Source organism: Montipora capricornis, chromosome 4, assembly GCF_036669925.1.
Source record: "Montipora capricornis isolate CH-2021 chromosome 4, ASM3666992v2, whole genome shotgun sequence".
NCBI classification, from domain to species: Eukaryota; Metazoa; Cnidaria; class Anthozoa; order Scleractinia; family Acroporidae; genus Montipora; species Montipora capricornis.
The window spans coordinates 42352903-42370402 of record NC_090886.1 but is presented as its reverse complement, the minus strand read 5'-3'; the positions used below and the strand labels follow the sequence as shown (position 1 = coordinate 42370402).

Below are 17500 nucleotides of genomic sequence, written 5' to 3'. Positions count from 1 at the left end.
GTGACGGACAGGATCACAAATTGTGACTACTATCGCCGTTGATCATGAAGATAAACAGAGTTTAATTAAATTGGAAAAATGTGATTGCTGTTATTCACTTCGTTAATAAATACAATGTTTACTGTCATATACATGTATAAGGTACACACCAGTTTTTTGGTAAGTCATCTCTGGCACGTTTACATCTTTCATACAACGATAACTAAGGCAGACCACTTGACTTCCGGGAGGAGGGGAGGGTGGCACTGGCTTAATTAATTAATTAATTGATTAATTATGATCTCCTGAAAAAATGCCTCAGGCTACTAACTCTTAATGTTGGGAGCCCGAAGGGCTTCTGGAAATTTTCTTAGACAGCAGCCTTGCATGTACATGCAAACATCCACCATTTTCAACAATGACATTACATGTAGTTTTTCATGTACAGTACATACAATACAAGCTGAATAAGTTACAGCCCAAAAAGAATACGCTACAAAGCAATACAAGGTTGTGTTTTGACAAAGCTGTCTGCATAATGAAAGTACCCAACTATTTTTAACTGATTTCTAACCACAGTTACAGTGTTTTAGTCATTGTTTTACACTGCATGGCAGCTTATTTTCACCATATGCATACCATATGCATAGTAGAAGGCTAAAATGGCCAGCTGCTGGATACTACATGTAATAATGGCCCTGATAATGACTACTGGAAGGCATAATTTTCCTTTGTGTCCTGGAAAGTGAATGGTAGCTTGCTAATCACATCCATGCCAACCAATCAGAATGAATGAAAAGCACTGTTCACTTGTGCGATACATAGCAATGAATAGTTTACTGTATAATAATTACATGTCTATGGAACTTAGTCTTTATTCAAAATAATATAATATTATAGGTGAAATCAGGATACACATGTATGCATAATTTCCGTGTGATTTTTAGAAAAAAGCTGAAAAGGTTGCTCTGTCATAACTTAATGTTAGAAACTGAAGCAACTACGGAATTCACTGCCTCGCAAAGCCGTCAGTCATCACATCCAAATTAGACTAAAGCTTTTGAAGTTTTTGTTCCACGATATGAAAATAAGTGGTCCGTATACTCTGTACACTTTAGCCTTATAGTTTCCTACCTGCTATTGTTTGCCTGTCCATATAGTTCAGAAGATTGATTACAAAAAGGACAAACACGGTGACATATGCTCGTGTATTTCCTTTTGCACGAACTGCAAATGCCTCCGGGGGTGGTTCCATGGCTTTGTCGTCCAAATTTTCCACGTTTTCAGCTTCTCCTTCTGGTTTTGAATCCTGTACAGCCTCAGCTGACATAACAAGGTCGGAAATGCGCCTAAACTGTGTTGCGCGAAAAAAAGATCTCCGTTTTCATCGATGACACTCTCTCTTTCCCAAAACACTCTATAGTACCAACGCTCTTTCTTATCTTTCAAGACTTGGTTACAAAGTACTCAAACTACCCCTCCCTCCTTAGGAGAGGTGTTTTCTCCCCAGGTTCTCGCACTTCTCACCAAAGTTCAAACCTGATTTGATTCTGACAGCTAATCAACGAATCTGCTCGATCGTGGCGGGCACTGTAGTTTTATTTGAATACGCTAATTTTGTTTTCCTCGGAGACGACCGTTTGTTGCGTACAGCCGACGGCAAGAAGTCAATTCTTCACCTCAAAAGGTGCCAGCATGTCGCATTGCATTTGATTTGTGTGGTACTTTGTTTTCCCATTTGGGCTTTATCGAACTATGCTTACTTTGTCTTCGAACGGGACCTAGATACGGTTAGTTTACGCAATCTTTATGCATCGCTGTTGAACACTTGGTCCTTGAACAGCTGACAAACCCCAAAAACATCGAGTAAATTTGGTGAGTTACTTCCATCATATTGTTTCCGACTTCTCGGTGGAGTTTTATTGTGTTATATTGTGAAAAACTTGTGGATTTCAGATCTCGTGATGCAGTCGTACCTTCATGTACGTGTTAGGGGTAGCACAAATCGGAATGAGGGGTTGCATAGTCTACAGAGAACCAGTTCACACGTTTTCTTAATTTATGTCTATAGAGGCGTTTCGTTCTCAAACTTCTCATGTTATATGTTGGTAAAAGCTAAAGAGTACAGTGACTCGAACTTAGATAAAATAAATATGCTACTAAGATGCGTAGTTCGTTCGAAAAGTGAATGGAGGAGCCACTATATTTTTGTCAGGCCACCTTTGCAACTGCCTTAGTGGTTTTCAACGGCCATGATCATTCTCGCTCAGATCGAGTTACGACAACCGTAGTTTAAGATCTGTCTTTCTTTTATTTACAAAAAGAAGTTTGGCCTTTTGTTTTTTCTCTCCTCTCATGATCAAAAAACAAATAAAAGCTTTGTTTTGATTTCGTAACTTAAGAAGATGGCTGAAGTTTATCAACTTGAACCGTTACAAGGAGTTTTACCTCTGGGATCATTAATTCCAAAAAGGCAGCAGTTCTGTCAACTATAAGTTAGTCTTCCATTGCCAATAACAAGCATGGTTGGTCAATTCGGTGGTTTGTGGAAATAAATTCACCCTTGACTGGTCATCAGTTTCCAACCATATCATATATTTTTTGTGTAGTGTGAATAATTGAGTAGCGTCACTTCTATTGTATTTTCAAACTGAGACAATCAAAAGACTTTTTAATAAGATTATGGAGAAAATGCAATTGACTAGACCCTACAAGTGGTCTTGAGTTGAAAAAATACTTTCCAGGGATCCATTTGTTTCTTGTTATTTTCAATGTTAAATGTTATTTGTTGTCACAGAATCAAAGTACTTTGTTTATAACTTGAATTATAATTAATTTTGTTTATAAGATGAAGATGTTATAGTCTGTTGACTCTGGTAAAAGAACAGATAACAGTGTTTTGAATTTGTAATCATTTTGGTCAGACAGCAGGGCTGCTATTCAAATTTCCCTACATGTTATTCATGTTAGTGTCAACAAAAAAGTTGTCAATAATATGCAAACAACTAATATTATTAGCATAGGTGTTTTTTTTGCAAATCATTATAGACTTGAATACATGTCTGAAGTTGTTGCCAGCAGCCTCATCTGCTTGTACAAAACATTAGTGTCCCTTTGTCTCCTAAAAATTAAAGAGAAAGACAATGTAGTGCAGTTTATTGCATGAATAATGCTTAACCCATTCACTCCACAGGCACCTCAGGATGCCCTCAGTTGACGAGTAAAATCTGTTTAGTCTCACTCACAGGAGTCAATGGGTTAATTAAGCTGACTCGAGTCGCTGCATTTTCTTCCTTTTCTGTAGAAACTTGTCATGGATGCTGATGTAAGTTTGCATTCAGCTGATTCTATTTGCAGTGATGACACCGAATATCTTCTTGGACAGAATGTTTCAATCAGGGAAATTGATGAGGAGGATCTGCAGAACAATAGGTCCCCTCAGCATTCACCTCCAAAACTACACCAGATAAATGTAAGATCTCCTTCAAGGAAGGATATAAAAGGCAAACCAGAAGAAGCATCCCATGAGATTCAAAGATCACCTGGACAGTTCAATACCACAAGGTCTGCAGTTGTTGAACCATCTCATGCAAAAGCTAAAGCCAAGTCAGAGAAGAAATCTAAAGTTCTTCACAATTATTATTTACACAATGGGGTTTCTAAACCTAAGCATACTGAGCAAGTCAAAGGACAGGTACTTCATGAAACAAATAGCATGAAATATGAGCAAGATTTTGAAAAGATGTCCAAGAAGAAAACTACAGTCAAAGAAAACTATTCTAAACAACAAAAAACTCAAAGCTTTCATTCACCCGGGACTCATAAGGTTAATCATACACACGCACAAAGTCTTGGCAAAGTTAATAGAAGTCCTAATGTACAAAAGACTGAACTTTACTATGATTCACGATCACAAGCAGGACAAAACACAAAGGGAAGAAATAGGGTGAAAAGAAAGCCCATACCATCTGCTCTATCACCAGTGCAGCATATGGTGCCTACTAATCAAGACAATTGGGAGATTGATTCTGAAATATCTCTGGACATGGTGAATGGTGGCCAAAGAAACGTAGGTGTTGAGTCCAATGATCTGGAAAGTGAAATGTCTGAAGCAACTGAAGATTTAATTAGAGAAGAAGACATAGAGGAGGTGGATGATGAAGATATAACTGAAAAATTAAAAGAATTGAATTTGGCTGTAAATTATGATGCTGGAACAAATGGTAAGTAATGATTACACTTAGTCTAGTTTACCTCAATGGTAGAAATGCTGCCGAGAGGAAGGGAGATTACTGTTTACAGGGTTTTCAATAAGAGCCGGCGGACAGGAAATTTTATGAATAGCATAAGAAACATTTGAACAGAGTTCATGAACCTTGGATTGGGAAAGTTTTGTTCATGAAAAACAAAAGAGATGCCTGAATTCTGAGTATTTTCGGCAGCGATTTCTGTTTCCCTGTCCATCTCAAAGGCGATGATCAAAGATCGAGCACATAAATTTTTGAGGCAGTGGTCCAGCAGTCCAGTGCTCAGTGTAAGCTGCCTGATTTGCTAGCTACATTTGAAACGTGACAAGACAACACCTGCAAAAGGTCTTGTGTTTGATTGGAAATCTGAAGATCCAGATTTTAAGATCTCAATCCAGATCTCCCAATCAAGCAGACCCTTAGACTGATTTTACTGTCTAACACCAGAGAATTTTACTTACCAGTGGAAGCTGGTTTACCAGGGACCTCAAGGGTCTGCAACATCCCGTATGTCCACTTTGAATCTTCTGCCACTAAGCTGCAGAAAATGGATGGGCTTCATTTGTTGAGCATAAAGTATATTGTAGCACCTCTGTGCAGGAGGTAATGGGGTCAACAGTTGGCCAGGACTCTTCAAATAACTCTGCCTTTGTTTGGCATTTGCACATTGGCACATGGGGTTATTCTGTCTGTGATAATTAGCCATTGAAATCAATATACATACATTTGAAAAAATCTATCCACCAGAGTACTTTGATGATAAGGTCAGAGAAGGAGCTGAACTTCTTTCCAAATTGTTTGGTGGCCAAGTTGATAATTACTACAGCTCTTCCAGGTAAGGTTTAATACTCATTATCACTGGTAATCATGTAATATGATCCATCCAATGCATTTTAGGGAATATGAATGACAACTACAGCAATATTACAGTCACTTTGATGACTACTCCATGTATCATTATTTGCTCCATGCAAATTCCTCAGCGATTATTGTCAAACACAAACAACTGCGCAGACTGTTTCCAGTCTGCACAGTTGAAATTTATCCACAATATCAAGACAAGAAGAACCCGATCTTCCATGATTCCTTCCCCCGAAGAATAATTAGTTGGTATGTTTTTCAAATTAGTGGAACCGCCCAAGCCATACAATTCTTTGCATCCCTTCCGTACATCAAAGGTGTCACTGAACCCCTAACATGTTTGTTAAAAAAAACACGATATTAAAAAACGCTCCAACAAGAATTTCCGATTCCTAAGTCATGATCCCCATTAGCTTCACAACCCAATGTTGTCTACAAAATCCCCTGTGGCAGTTGCTCTCGGAATAGACCTTTTTGCAGATACGACGGCCATTTTGATTTCTATTGTTTCGAAAGACATTATGGGATGCTCAGGGGGCAAATTAATATGTATTTGCCCCCTGGGCATCCCATAGTAGCTATTCGAAACAATAAAAATCACAATGGCCGCCGTATCAGTAAAAAGGTCTATTACATTGGCGAAACAGGCAGATCCTTTGCCACGAGGAGAAAAGGACATATCAGAAAAGTGAAGCCAGCGGCCAAAGGCTCCAGAATTGCCAATCATGCTTGGTCTAACAACCACGTCATTGACTTCAACAATGCATCAATCATTGACAAAGGAAATTTCCACATCAGGAAATTTCTAGAATCTTGGCACACCTTTACCACGCCTGACGCGGACAATAACTCTTGCCCACTTCCTGGACAATACCGCATACTTTTAAACAAAAATTCTTAATCATCTTTTTTCCCTAATTTCACTTTATTATTATCATTTTTATCTCACTATATATTCTCCAAATTTTTACTTCATTCATCTTTTTTGTCCGTTGAAGATCACAGCTCTAGGGGTCGAAAGCTTGCAATTTTTAATGTTTTTTAGCCAGAGAACGCCCATTTAAGTGTTTTATTATGACTCATCCTGGCTGCTTTCCTTCACTTTTTTCGTTGAAATCATCAAATTAACTCAAATCAAATCAAATGTTGGTTTTTGACGAGATGGCAAAACTGGAGTACTGGGGAGAAAAACCTCTTGGTGCAGAGTAGAGAACCAACAAACTCATCCCACTTATGATGCCGAGTATGGTAATCGAACCTGGGTTACATTAGTGGAAGGCAAGTGTCCTCTCCACTGGGGCATCCTTGCACCCTGGCCAAATACTATCATGAGTTTAATATCCTTAATATTTTGTCTTGGACCCATTTCCAACCAGCTTGGCAGGTCAGCTACTGTAACAGTATAATTGAATAAAATAGTAAGAATAATAACCTGGCTTATCAATGTTTTGTCAGCGTTTCATCTCTTTGTTTCCTAACAGTAACTGTTTCCTTTAATCTATTCATAATACAACCCTGGCTAATATCCTTACTTTTTCACTTCTAAACAATTGTCAACTAACGTCTATAACATTCAAATACAGACAGCCCTTGTGGATCTTTCAAGATAGGTGAGGAATGAATTGAAATAACTGCTATTTGTACCAGCTCAGTTCTCACTGCATAGAGTCCATTAAAAGTTTAATTGCATTTCCTACTTGTTCTTTTTCTTGTGCTGAAAGCAAACGTACATGCACAGTTGTACTAAGTCTTGCAACCTCAGATACTTTTCATTGTTAGGATAATAATTATAATATTATTATTATTATTATTATTATTATTATTATTATTATTATTATTATTATTATTAATTCAGCTACCTCTAATGACTAATTTCATTTATTTACCTTTTCTGTTGAAGCTCAAAATCTTCCAGTTTGTCTTTGCTCCGCAAACTTTTCATTTTATTTTATCTTCTTTTAGTAGTGGCCAATCCAAAAGTTCTGTTTCGGGATCTGGAAGTGTCCAGGAAGGTAAATAAAGACCTGTGTGTGATATAAAGGGTAGTCATGGCACAGGTGAAATCTATTTTGTTAGTAGGCACATGTCACAAATTACTGACTTTGACCGGTTGAACCCTAAACCACAACGCATTGATGAGTAAAATCATTAAACAGTCTCACTCCCAGGATTCAATGGGTTAAAAACTTACAATATCGTCAACTTAATAGTCTCTTGGTATGGTAAGTGACCACAGCAGGAATAATTGGTTTCCTAAAAATTTACTTTCAGTTTCAAGGTCAGATGGTCAAGTTCAAGAGAAACGAAATTTAAGTAACACAATTTCTAGTACAACACAGAAAGTATTCCAGAAATCTCTGTCACCGCAATTACGACCAAGAACTTCAGAGCAAAATAGTGCAACAGATCAAAGCAGTTCTTTTGAGTCCAGTGTGTCAACATCCGGCAGGCAATCTGGGTCTGCTTCTCATAAGGAAGTTCGATTTAGAGACGATTTTGTACCATCGAGAGCTGTACAACAGAGAAATTATCACCTGGAAACAGATGGTGAGTTTATCATGGAAACTTCTGCTTTTAGAGCAGCAATGAATTATGACAATGACCATGATGATGACAATGACGATGATAATAGAGACAATTTTGTAGAACAAAGGAAATATCAGACTGAAAATGATGTGGATGAGGTGGCATATACACATACAAGGCAACAAACATCACAACTTGGGGCTGAGATAGGCAGGAAAACTGGTCCTAGCATTAAATTGCAGTCTCCATCAAAACAGCGAGGTGAGGGTTGCATGTAAAACAAGTTGACACAAGAATCTAAGAAACTGGGAATTCACCCTTGGCTGTAGCATCGTCAATGTGGTTGTAGGACATTTTTAGTGGTTGTTTTTTAGTTGAAAAGATGTGATTAATGGTGTATTCCAGCCTGCATCTGTGCCTGGGTGTGGCAATCTTGCGTAATAAACAGCTGAGGAATTTTAAGAGGTGTGCTAGTAATGAAAATAAGGCATTATTATTTTACATGGGTCTCTATTAATTATATTTTAAGTTAAAAACAAAAACAAAAGCTTAGAGGTATATAAAACTTGACGATAAAAGGTCTAGTAAAATTTAAGGTAGTTTCATATTAATTTGTAAAAGTTTTGAAGAAGTTGCTTCATTCCCATCTCCTTTGATTTTGTTTTGTTTTGTTAACTGGCAACAACTCCTTGAAGATGAGATAAGGGAGAGAGAGGTCAGGTCTAAATGTATCTTCACTGTAAAAGCTTTGAAGAAGTTGCTTCTTTCTCATCTTCTCATTATATTATTTTGTTTTCGTTGTTGACTGCAACAGCTCCTTGTCATGACGAAAGTTATTCCACACACAAGGATAGGAGTGACCAGAGGTTTCAAATTGATGAGCATGCGCCAGTTAAGGGAGGATTTATGACTTCCACACCTCAAACAAAATCCCAGGCTATTTTTTCACCACAAAAGGTGCGTAACAAGATTTGGTATTAGGCAGTGTTTGCACATTTCAGAGCAGTGGAAGTAGTTTTCATGTTCTCATGGTCATTGCTGTTTTTGTCAAAAGGCAGACATGTTCATTGTTCAAAGAGAAGCTCATCAGAAAATTTTGCTCAAGGTAAAAAAATAAAGTAAAAGTAATAATTCTTTGACTTGCTAGGAGACATACAAGTACCCTCAGCACTATGTAGCAGCCCTTGTAACGAACCGTGTGATTGGCTCAATAACAAAGCCAAAAACAAAAGACTAAACAATGACTTAAGTAGACTTAGACTTAAACAATATAGAAGCTGCTTACACTATCAAACAATAGCAGATCACAAGAGCTGCTACATTATTTCCAGCACTTTACCATCCTGCTCTGCTCCATTTACATTATTAACTGGACCAGCACTACTGGGTAGACGTTTATGCTTTTAAGTGTGCAACAAACCCAAGTCCACAAAATGTTGAAGCAACAAAGTTTGGGTCAATTCAAAGTTCTTTCCGTAAGATTACTTGATCTTTTGGATTAATGTGGACGAATCATTTCATATGGAGCTATTATTTGTTGCACCATGCAGCCTATAATGTATTTTGAAGCACTCTTTCTGGCACTCATCCAAATCAGATAATTATCATGCTAGTAAGAAGGATTTACCGGGAGCCTATTAGCCTTAAGGTGGAGGATTGTCCAATACACCCAAACTGAGTTGGATCATCTAAGGTGCACAGTTACAGTATCCTACTGGGTCTGATACCCAGCATGGTCTTAATGCAGGGTAGAAAAAGTCGGCAGATGAACTTGAGTGGACATGGACAGACACGATCCATTCCTGTGATGGTGAATGGCAAGCAATGGTCAAACAGGTTCACTTGATTACTACATTTGCCTCGGGGTTCAGGGTACAGTGAATCAACTCAAATTTAATATCTATTGAGTTGATAGGGTAACTTGGCTGCCATGAAGACCTGACATGCATGTGTCAGGCATTAGCCTCTACTAATTAACATTTCATTAACCCTACAGCTGCAAGAAAGTGAAACTAAACTTAACAAAAGTTTGCAAGAGGTTAAAAGTGTGGAGTTTGAACTTGAAGAGGCCACATCAAGGAAGAAGGTACTGAAAGAAGAAAATAATATATTTAAGATTTGCATGTTTTAATAGCTGCATTGTTTGTTGAGAATTGCTCCTGCGTATCATACGGCCATGTATCAAGTGGGCACTTTTTGTCACACTTTACTTGATGGTCTAAATAAGAGACAGCCCTCTTACAGTCTAGCAACACAAAATTATAGAATTAGTGAATCGATATTGTGATGCACAAGATCAAATAGAGTGGTAAATTGTGATGTCACAAATATTTAAAATTATGAACTTATGGGATTGATTAAGATCTTCAGAAAGTACATGATGAAGAATGGCCATTTGCCAAAAATCAGCATCTTATTGCAGTTTGGGGATGAGATATTGGCTGCAGTGACTCCATACAAATCCTTGTAATTTTGTTTTTGTTTTAATAATGGTTTAGAACCAAGACAAAATTACAAGGATTTGTATGGAGTTGCTGAAGCATGGAAGGGCTAATATCTTACCCCCATATTGCAACAATATGCTGATTTTTGGCGAGGGGCCATATGCATTCCTCATCATGTAGGTTCATAAAGTTAGTTTTTGTGACATCATCACTTTACCACTCTATTGTATTATCCTGAGTCAACATAGCAGGGCACCTCCAGTAGCAGACCTGAACAGCTGAAGTTGTGGGTTGTAGCCTCATTCAGACTAAAGCAATTGAGCCATCAAGGTCTTTAAGAAATAGTTTTTTTACAGGATATCAAGTAGATTAAAGAACATTGGAATAATTTGATGCTTGGATTCTATTTTCAATGTACAAAACGTTTCTCCAATGGCAACATTTATTTGAATTACTAGTATTTTGATCAAAACCCAATATCAACAGTCTGCCTTCATTACATTGTTGTTGATGTTATAATTATGATGATTATTATTATCTCATCCAGGACTCTGGATCCTTTATAAAATGGAATTCCAAAGAATACTACAGTATTGTGCTAGCGGAGGGTCCTACAGTAAATGTTGATGTATGTTTTGGTTGATTTAATCCTTTTCATCCATTTTACCAAACAGATTGCTCTACAGGAAATTCAAGTACTTGAAGAGACAGTCAAACGTAATAAAGCTGAGGTCAAATCGTCTGAAAATTTGGTGGAACAATATCGACAACAAGCAACTAAAACAAGGTGATGCCACAAAATTTGTTTTAGACTTTTACATTGTATTGTTATTGCAGAAGTATAAATTTCATGAAAATACTTTTGAAGTCTCATTTTGGAGAAAATCTTTTAGGACGTGGCATGGTCCATTGGTTAGGGCGTCAGGGTTGCATGCGGTTGACCCTGGTTCAAATCCCGTTCTAACCTCTGGTTTGGATTTGTTTCTGATTGTCCAGGATTCAACTCTACTATGCTTGTTAAAAAGCCAACTGGTTGCCTCCTGTCAGTTGGGGGTTCTTAATCATGTTTCTGTTAAGTTTGAGTTGTTTCTTTCAGATTATTAAAAGTGGGGTGCCTGTGAACAAGCTTGATAGCTAAGTGCACTTCCGCTGTAAATAAAGCATTTAGTCATTTACATTTAGATGAATATTTCTTGGACCATAAAACCCACTTTTTCTTAACTCCTCAAAAAGTTTATTCTTATGCTCACTAACGTAATAGTTTTGCATCCTTGTAAAGAGGTGAATGGGTGAGTTAAAAACTCTGTTAGTCAACAATGAGCAACTACAAAAACCAAAGGAACAACAATTCTACAAAGCAATACCCTTTATGGTTCTTTGAAAAAAATGAGGTTTGCCCGATGTGAAGGAATCCGGATTCTGGAATCCGGCAAATGTGAGGCTTTGGAATCCGGAATCCAGTGTGTGGAATCCGGAATCCATTGTAAGGAATCCAGAATCCACAGATTTCAATGGAATCCACGACTCAGGATCAGGGAATCCGGAATCCACAGGCTCTGGGATCCGAGGGCCACCTGGGTTCCTTTCCACAGGGCAAATGAGGTGTATGTATTGGATTTGTTTTTTCTCCTGGCTTTAACGCGATTTCCGGGAGAGTTTAGCCAAAATAGAGTTTTGCTAAACAGTCACTCAGTCTGACCTTAAACTTTTCAGGAGTCAGTTAATGGACTTGGAGGTCCAAAGGAACAACATCCAACATGAAATAAAGGAGCTAAAAAATTGCCTGTCCAGAGAGAAACAAGAAGCGCAACAAGTTGTTGAAGTTGAAAAGAAAAATGAACTGAAGGTTCTTGAACTAAGCATAGAGAAAGATCAGCTTCGTAGTGAGATGGAATTATTACGATCACAGCTGAAACAAGCCGAGGGAAACTTGGCGAATGAGAAGCAGAATTATCTGCACAAAATTGGTCTCTTGCAAGAGCAGCTACATGAGGAACAGAAAGAGGCGAAACATTGCGTAGAAAAACTCAAACAGGTTAGTTCGCCAATTAAGCTGAGAGACGCTGCTAGAGATTCGTTCGAGGGAATAATGCAGCGTCTCCAAATTTGAACTTTAGAACAAAGACAAAATTTTATCTCCTTGGGAAAACAGAACATGCAGCATTTTTTGGGGTCAAAATAGAAAACAAGTTCGGGATTACAGTAATCTAGAAACACAAGGCGATAGGAGTCCAGTACAATTCCTGCTGTAAGGCAGAGAAAGCGGTCCCACTGTATCAACACCAATTGCTCTTATACACTGCTCTTTATTATGATTAAAAGTTGAATTTGTGGCACACCTCCTCTCCTTTGTAACCTTGGGATCCAAATTCAGTAGAGCAGTTTTCTTTTACACAGCAAAGGCGCTGTTACACTGTGAAATGTTTCGACTTGTCTCGCAATGTTTTGGCGACATTATGGCGGGACTGCATGCATGCATGCAAGTAATGCACGAAACATTTCACAGTGTAACATACCCTGCAACGGCCAAAATCGTTGCGAGGCAAGTTGCAAGAGTCGTTGCCGAAAGTAGAATTAAGTTCTACTTTTCGTGCAACTTGTCTCGCAACGATTTTGGAATTCGACAATTATGAAAGGCGAAGGAATGAGCCCTTTAAAACTCAATATTGGGAATTCAATCGATTCAAATGGTTGAAGTGATTGAAAGCTGAAAAGGAAAGTATGGATAAGCAGCTTTCTTTCGAAATTGCCACTCTTCACTCTTCAGGATTTCGTTCACAGACTCTGAAGTTAGTTTCCACCCGTACGGTGTACGTCTTGACAAACATTCTAATGCTTTCTGTTTATTGGTAATAGCAACTTGAGGATGAGCGGCAGAAGGCTCGAGATTCGCATTATGAACGAATAAATGCCATCCACAAACTGCAAGATGAATCCAAAGAAATGCACGACAAGGAGCTCGAGGTGTTGAAGAACAGGCTGCTGAGGGTGAGTACGGCAATGTGTGGAGCTTGTTGTTGAAAACTATATGGTTTGCCTGAATCTTTGAGATCATGGAACCATATTTAGAAACTGAAATCATTCTAACGTAACATTCCCACTTTATGAGAAACCCAACTTTAAGAAGGCAACCAGTTTGCTGTATTTCATAAGTTTGATAAAGTTAAATTCGGGACTCAGTACCAAAGATCACCCTGGAAGCCAGAATTTAAAATTGCCTTTTGGTGTCATTCCGCGGCAGAAAACTCAAGACAGGAATTTCAGTTTGGAGCATGTGCATCCAAATCCAGCACCAGAAATAGTTTTAGCGTGGTTTAGGTTTCTCAGTAACACTTAGTTTCTCGAAAAATTTCAACGAATTTTGTCATACAAACAAACAGTTCAGCTTTATTGTCCAGGGGCCGGTTGCTCGAAGCCTGGTTAGCGCTTAATCAAAACGGATATGTTTAAAGCTGGCAATTAGCGCTATCCATGTTTCGAGCAACCCGGGCCTGGGGCCTGTTTCTCGAAAGTCCCGAAAACCTTTTCTGGCCCTAAAAGCCATTTGTGAAACTGCCAACCGCTCGTTTTGGAAAATCTATCTTTTAACATGTTTTAAAAGATAACAAAAAGAAAAATGACTGTTAACTTTGATGACTTAAATCCTCTCCGTTCTTGAGATACAAAGGGAATTGTGACACCCTGGGACCCGTTTCTCGAGAATCCCGAAACTTTACGAGCCATTTTCGGGTGTCACAATTCCCTTTGTATCTCAAGAACGGAGAGGATTTAAGTCGTCAAACTACGCAGTTCTTTTTCTTTTTGTTACCTTAAAAACATGTTAAATAAAAGATCGGCTTTCCAAAACAAGCGGTTGGCAGTTTCACAAATGGCTTTCCGAGCCCGAAACGTTTTTCGGGACTTTCGAGAAACGGGCCACTGTTGTTTAGTGTATCGTTGTGACTTCGCAGGAAAAGGAGATGGAGTTAGGCTCAGAACGCGAAAAGGCGGGGAGAGAAGTGGAAGAGCTGGGCAAGAAACTTCTGGTGATTACTTTTATTTAAATTAAATTTTTTTAAATCATAAATATTAACATATTTTTATATTCGAAGTCCGGGAAACTCTGTTTCAGTCCCTCTGTTTGTCGATTCAAACAAAGCTGCCGAGGTTCACTTCAGTGTATAACTTCAATTACAGAGAAGAGTTCGTCCGTCTGTAACATGCATGCAGACGTGTTCACTTTCACTGGCAAATAATAGGAGACAACACGAATATCGTCTTTATATCGCCTAGAATTTAGCTTTTATACAGTACTTATTTCATTCAGGGTTTTCGGAGTTTAAGGTCCAACTTTTTTCCTCATTAACTTCAACTTTGTTTTGCCTTTTATCTTATATATCAATGTTTCCAGTTTTCTTAAAGGGAACCTCCACTCCAATATGCACTTAAATTTATAACCTCTATACTAAAATTTTTAAATTTTTTTGCAAAGAAAACGTTTGTCTCGGAAATAAGTTTTCGAATCGCTTTTTTTGGGGGGTTTCAAATTTCCCGGGCGCCGCCATCTTGAATAATTGTGACGTCACAGGACTGCCCTTTTGTTAATTGCTGCTGCAGTGAGTGAGCTTGAAGCGAGCGAACGAGGCAGCTCTCTAATCGGGAGAAGAACACATTTTTCTTCGAAACGCAGGGGATTGTGGTCAAAGGCGCAAGGAATTTTGCTTTTCAATTCCACTCTCGGACCGTCGTTAAATTTGAACATCTCCCTTCGCCCGGCATAATTTCTATCATTTAAGTAAACTAGTTAATATATATATATATAGAGAGAGAGAGAGAGAGAGAGTTTAGAAGTGACCAAGGACTTACATTTCGCCGAGGCTTGGACTGTGAATCCATTAGTGATCCTTTCTGGGGGCAAAGATGCGCTGTTGGCTCGAGAGACCTTTGTAACTGATCTATATAATATATATATATATATATAAGCTTTTTGTGCTCCAACAATAGGCAACCAACCCTCACACGTCACAATTGTTTACGATGGCCGCGCCCGTGAAATTTGAAAGTAAAGATAAGCGACAAATTTAAAGAAAACGACAAAACTTTTAAGATTACAAGACATCTTTCACCAGAAACTTCTGTCATCTTCAATTGATGAATGTACAAAGCGTTAAATTGAATTTATAAGTGGGAAAAAGTGCTAATTATGCCAGTAACAACGGAATGTACGTAAAACGTTGTTGCGTTGTTACTGGCATAATTAGCACTTTTTCCTACTTATAAATTCAACTTAACGCTTTGTACATTAATCAACTGAAGATGACAGAAGTTTCTGTCGAAACATGTCTTGTAATCTTAAAAGTTTTGTCGTTTTCTTTAAATTTCTGACTTGCCTGCTGATATCAAGATCCAAAGATAAGCGATTTTGAAAATCATTTTTTTGAAAAAAAAATGGAACAAAGTTGTTTGCAAGTATTATTTCCTTCGGTTTAAGCCTATTCTGTAGAAATTGGGGAGGGAAGAGAAGTTAAAGAGTGGGCTATGCGCTTCAAACGTCACCAGCTTAAGAGCCGATGCATGACAAAGACAGTAATTATGCCTTCTTTATTTAACTCTTTAACCACTCGTCAATTGGGCTCCCTTTTTCCAGAACAGAGATCATATTGTAACCCAGTTAGAAAGTAACATAAAAGACTATGAAGATCAAATAACGAGTCTGAAGACACAAGTGGTCCAACAGCAACAAAAATTGTTCGATATCGAGAGAGAATGGAAAGACATTGTGGCAAAACAAGAGACGAGGGCAAAGGCAATGAAGATGGAGGTGTGTGGAAGAGAAACGTGTTCAGCTCCGTTTAAACGGTTTCAACTTTTGCTTCAACATGCATTCAACACTTTGTTGAACCAAATGTTGGGTGCGTTTGAACGGGTCGTCGAACATTGTTGAAAGTGTAATAAATGTTGGAAGCGTATTGAATCAAGTTTAAATCGGTTTAAACTTTCATTCGACATCGATTCAACTTTTCCTTTGTGTTCGATGATGTTGAATGGTGCTGAAGCCGTTTGAACACTTTGTTCAACAATTGTAGAACACGCGCATGCTCACACCAGGCCGCAAAAGTCAATATGGCGTAGTTTATCTGGACGAGAGAGAGACTGGTTTCTAGTTCTTAGTTCCTCGCAATCTAATTTCGTTAATGTGTCAGTTGTTTTGTTGACGCAATGTTGGAACCGTTTGAACGGCCTCCGCACAACCTTGTTTTTGCGTCCAACATTTGCCCAACATCCGTTCAACTTTTGTTGAACGAATGTTTATTGCATTGTTCACATCAGATGTCGGTTTCATGCACGTTTCATGCATGGTTGTTAAATTTATGCTGTTTCATGGAACTCGCACAAATTTTATACACTTCAGCTGTAGAATGGAGTTCAGGAAATTACTCTAACTGTTGCATCCATTCTTTGCTTTAGTGTTAATTTTCAAGCCCTTCGGAGGAGGGGGGCTATGCATCGTTTAAAGAGGAGACGGCATTTGTGCTTTGTTCGGTAAAAGATATTCCGTTTTCCACAAGCTCAGTAATCGCCGATAATTGCCGTTGTATTTCTTCGTCGGCCCATATTGCAACTGGACATTTGGCTCATAATAGCCCCAATTTTGGTTCTTTTGGGCACTCGCCTTCTCTCCGCATCCATCCGCCATTTTGAACGTGTTTAGTCTGATATGATTGAAACTACCTCGCGAGGTTGTTTCAATCATGCTCAGAATAATTATGTTTCAACCATAGTTCGTGCAATGCTTTGTCTTATGTGAACACTTTTCATAACGAAACATGTTTCATTCGTGATCAGACTAATTATGTTTCGGCCTAGCGTGAACACAGTAATACACTAGTGTTGACACTACTCTATTGTCAACTCTCTGGTGTTTTGAATCCCTAGCGGAACACTGAACAATAGGAACTTAATTTAACTCCCTAATGCGACCGCAACCAGTGTCGATAGTTAAGTCATTGATCATCAGTTACAGTTGAAAACGAAGGTTTTTTAAAAAGTACCAAATACTGTTTGGGAATTGTAATATGGATGGATGGTTAAACCGATACCAAGATGTGTGTGGATGAACAATATTGTTCCTCATTTTCGCCAATCCGTGAATTTTGAAAACGTTTTAAGGCGCATTTACACTACAGACAAAGTTGGGTCCGGACCCGTCAAAAAAGCGGTACGGACCCATAACTTTTGTAAAGAAATACTGGAGTTTCCGCAGGACCATAGGCGCCTATGGCCCTGCAGAAATTTTTCTGTAGTGTAATTGCGCCTTTAGTGTCGATAAGGCCTCAGGGTTTATTGTAGTATCGAGGTTTCGAAGCGATTTTCAGCTTGTGATATAATTTTAGCCCCTCACTGGGCAAAATTGAATTTTTTTTACGATGACTTGCGAAATTCCAACCAAGATTTTATTTGTAA

At 38.4% G+C, this 17500-nt stretch overlaps 2 protein-coding genes across 6 annotated transcripts in view; one reads left to right on the top strand and one right to left on the bottom strand.

Annotated features, from left to right (window-relative positions):
• LOC138047006 (protein spinster homolog 1-like) overlaps positions 1-1426 on the bottom strand; it is a 28168-nt gene extending 26742 nt beyond the window's left edge. Inside the window, exon 1 of the mRNA XM_068893666.1 lies at positions 1114-1426. Within this exon, the coding sequence (XP_068749767.1) occupies positions 1114-1309 (196 nt within the window). The 5' untranslated portion in view covers positions 1310-1426. The remainder of the gene's footprint in view (positions 1-1113) is intronic.
• Positions 1427-1508: 82 nt separating this feature from the next.
• LOC138047005 (putative leucine-rich repeat-containing protein DDB_G0290503) overlaps positions 1509-17500 on the top strand; it is a 27677-nt gene continuing 11685 nt past the window's right edge. Inside the window, exons 1-15 of one of the 5 annotated variants that reach the window (XM_068893664.1) lie at positions 1715-1854; positions 3284-4202; positions 4974-5061; positions 6671-6697; positions 7050-7099; positions 7359-7634; positions 7734-7874; positions 8428-8570; positions 8668-8718; positions 9610-9699; positions 10732-10844; positions 11771-12092; positions 12914-13045; positions 14008-14082; positions 15684-15857. In XM_068893664.1, coding sequence (XP_068749765.1) covers positions 3293-4202; positions 4974-5061; positions 6671-6697; positions 7050-7099; positions 7359-7634; positions 7734-7874; positions 8428-8570; positions 8668-8718; positions 9610-9699; positions 10732-10844; positions 11771-12092; positions 12914-13045; positions 14008-14082; positions 15684-15857 — 2592 coding nt within the window. In that variant the 5' untranslated portion in view covers positions 1715-1854; positions 3284-3292. Of the gene's footprint in view, positions 1855-3283; positions 4203-4973; positions 5062-6670; positions 6698-7049; positions 7100-7358; positions 7875-8427; positions 8571-8667; positions 8719-9609; positions 9700-10731; positions 10845-11770; positions 12093-12913; positions 13046-14007; positions 14083-15683; positions 15858-17500 lie in introns of all 5 variants that reach the window. The other 4 variants (XM_068893660.1, XM_068893665.1, XM_068893661.1 and 1 more) reach the window with 4 other exon arrangements.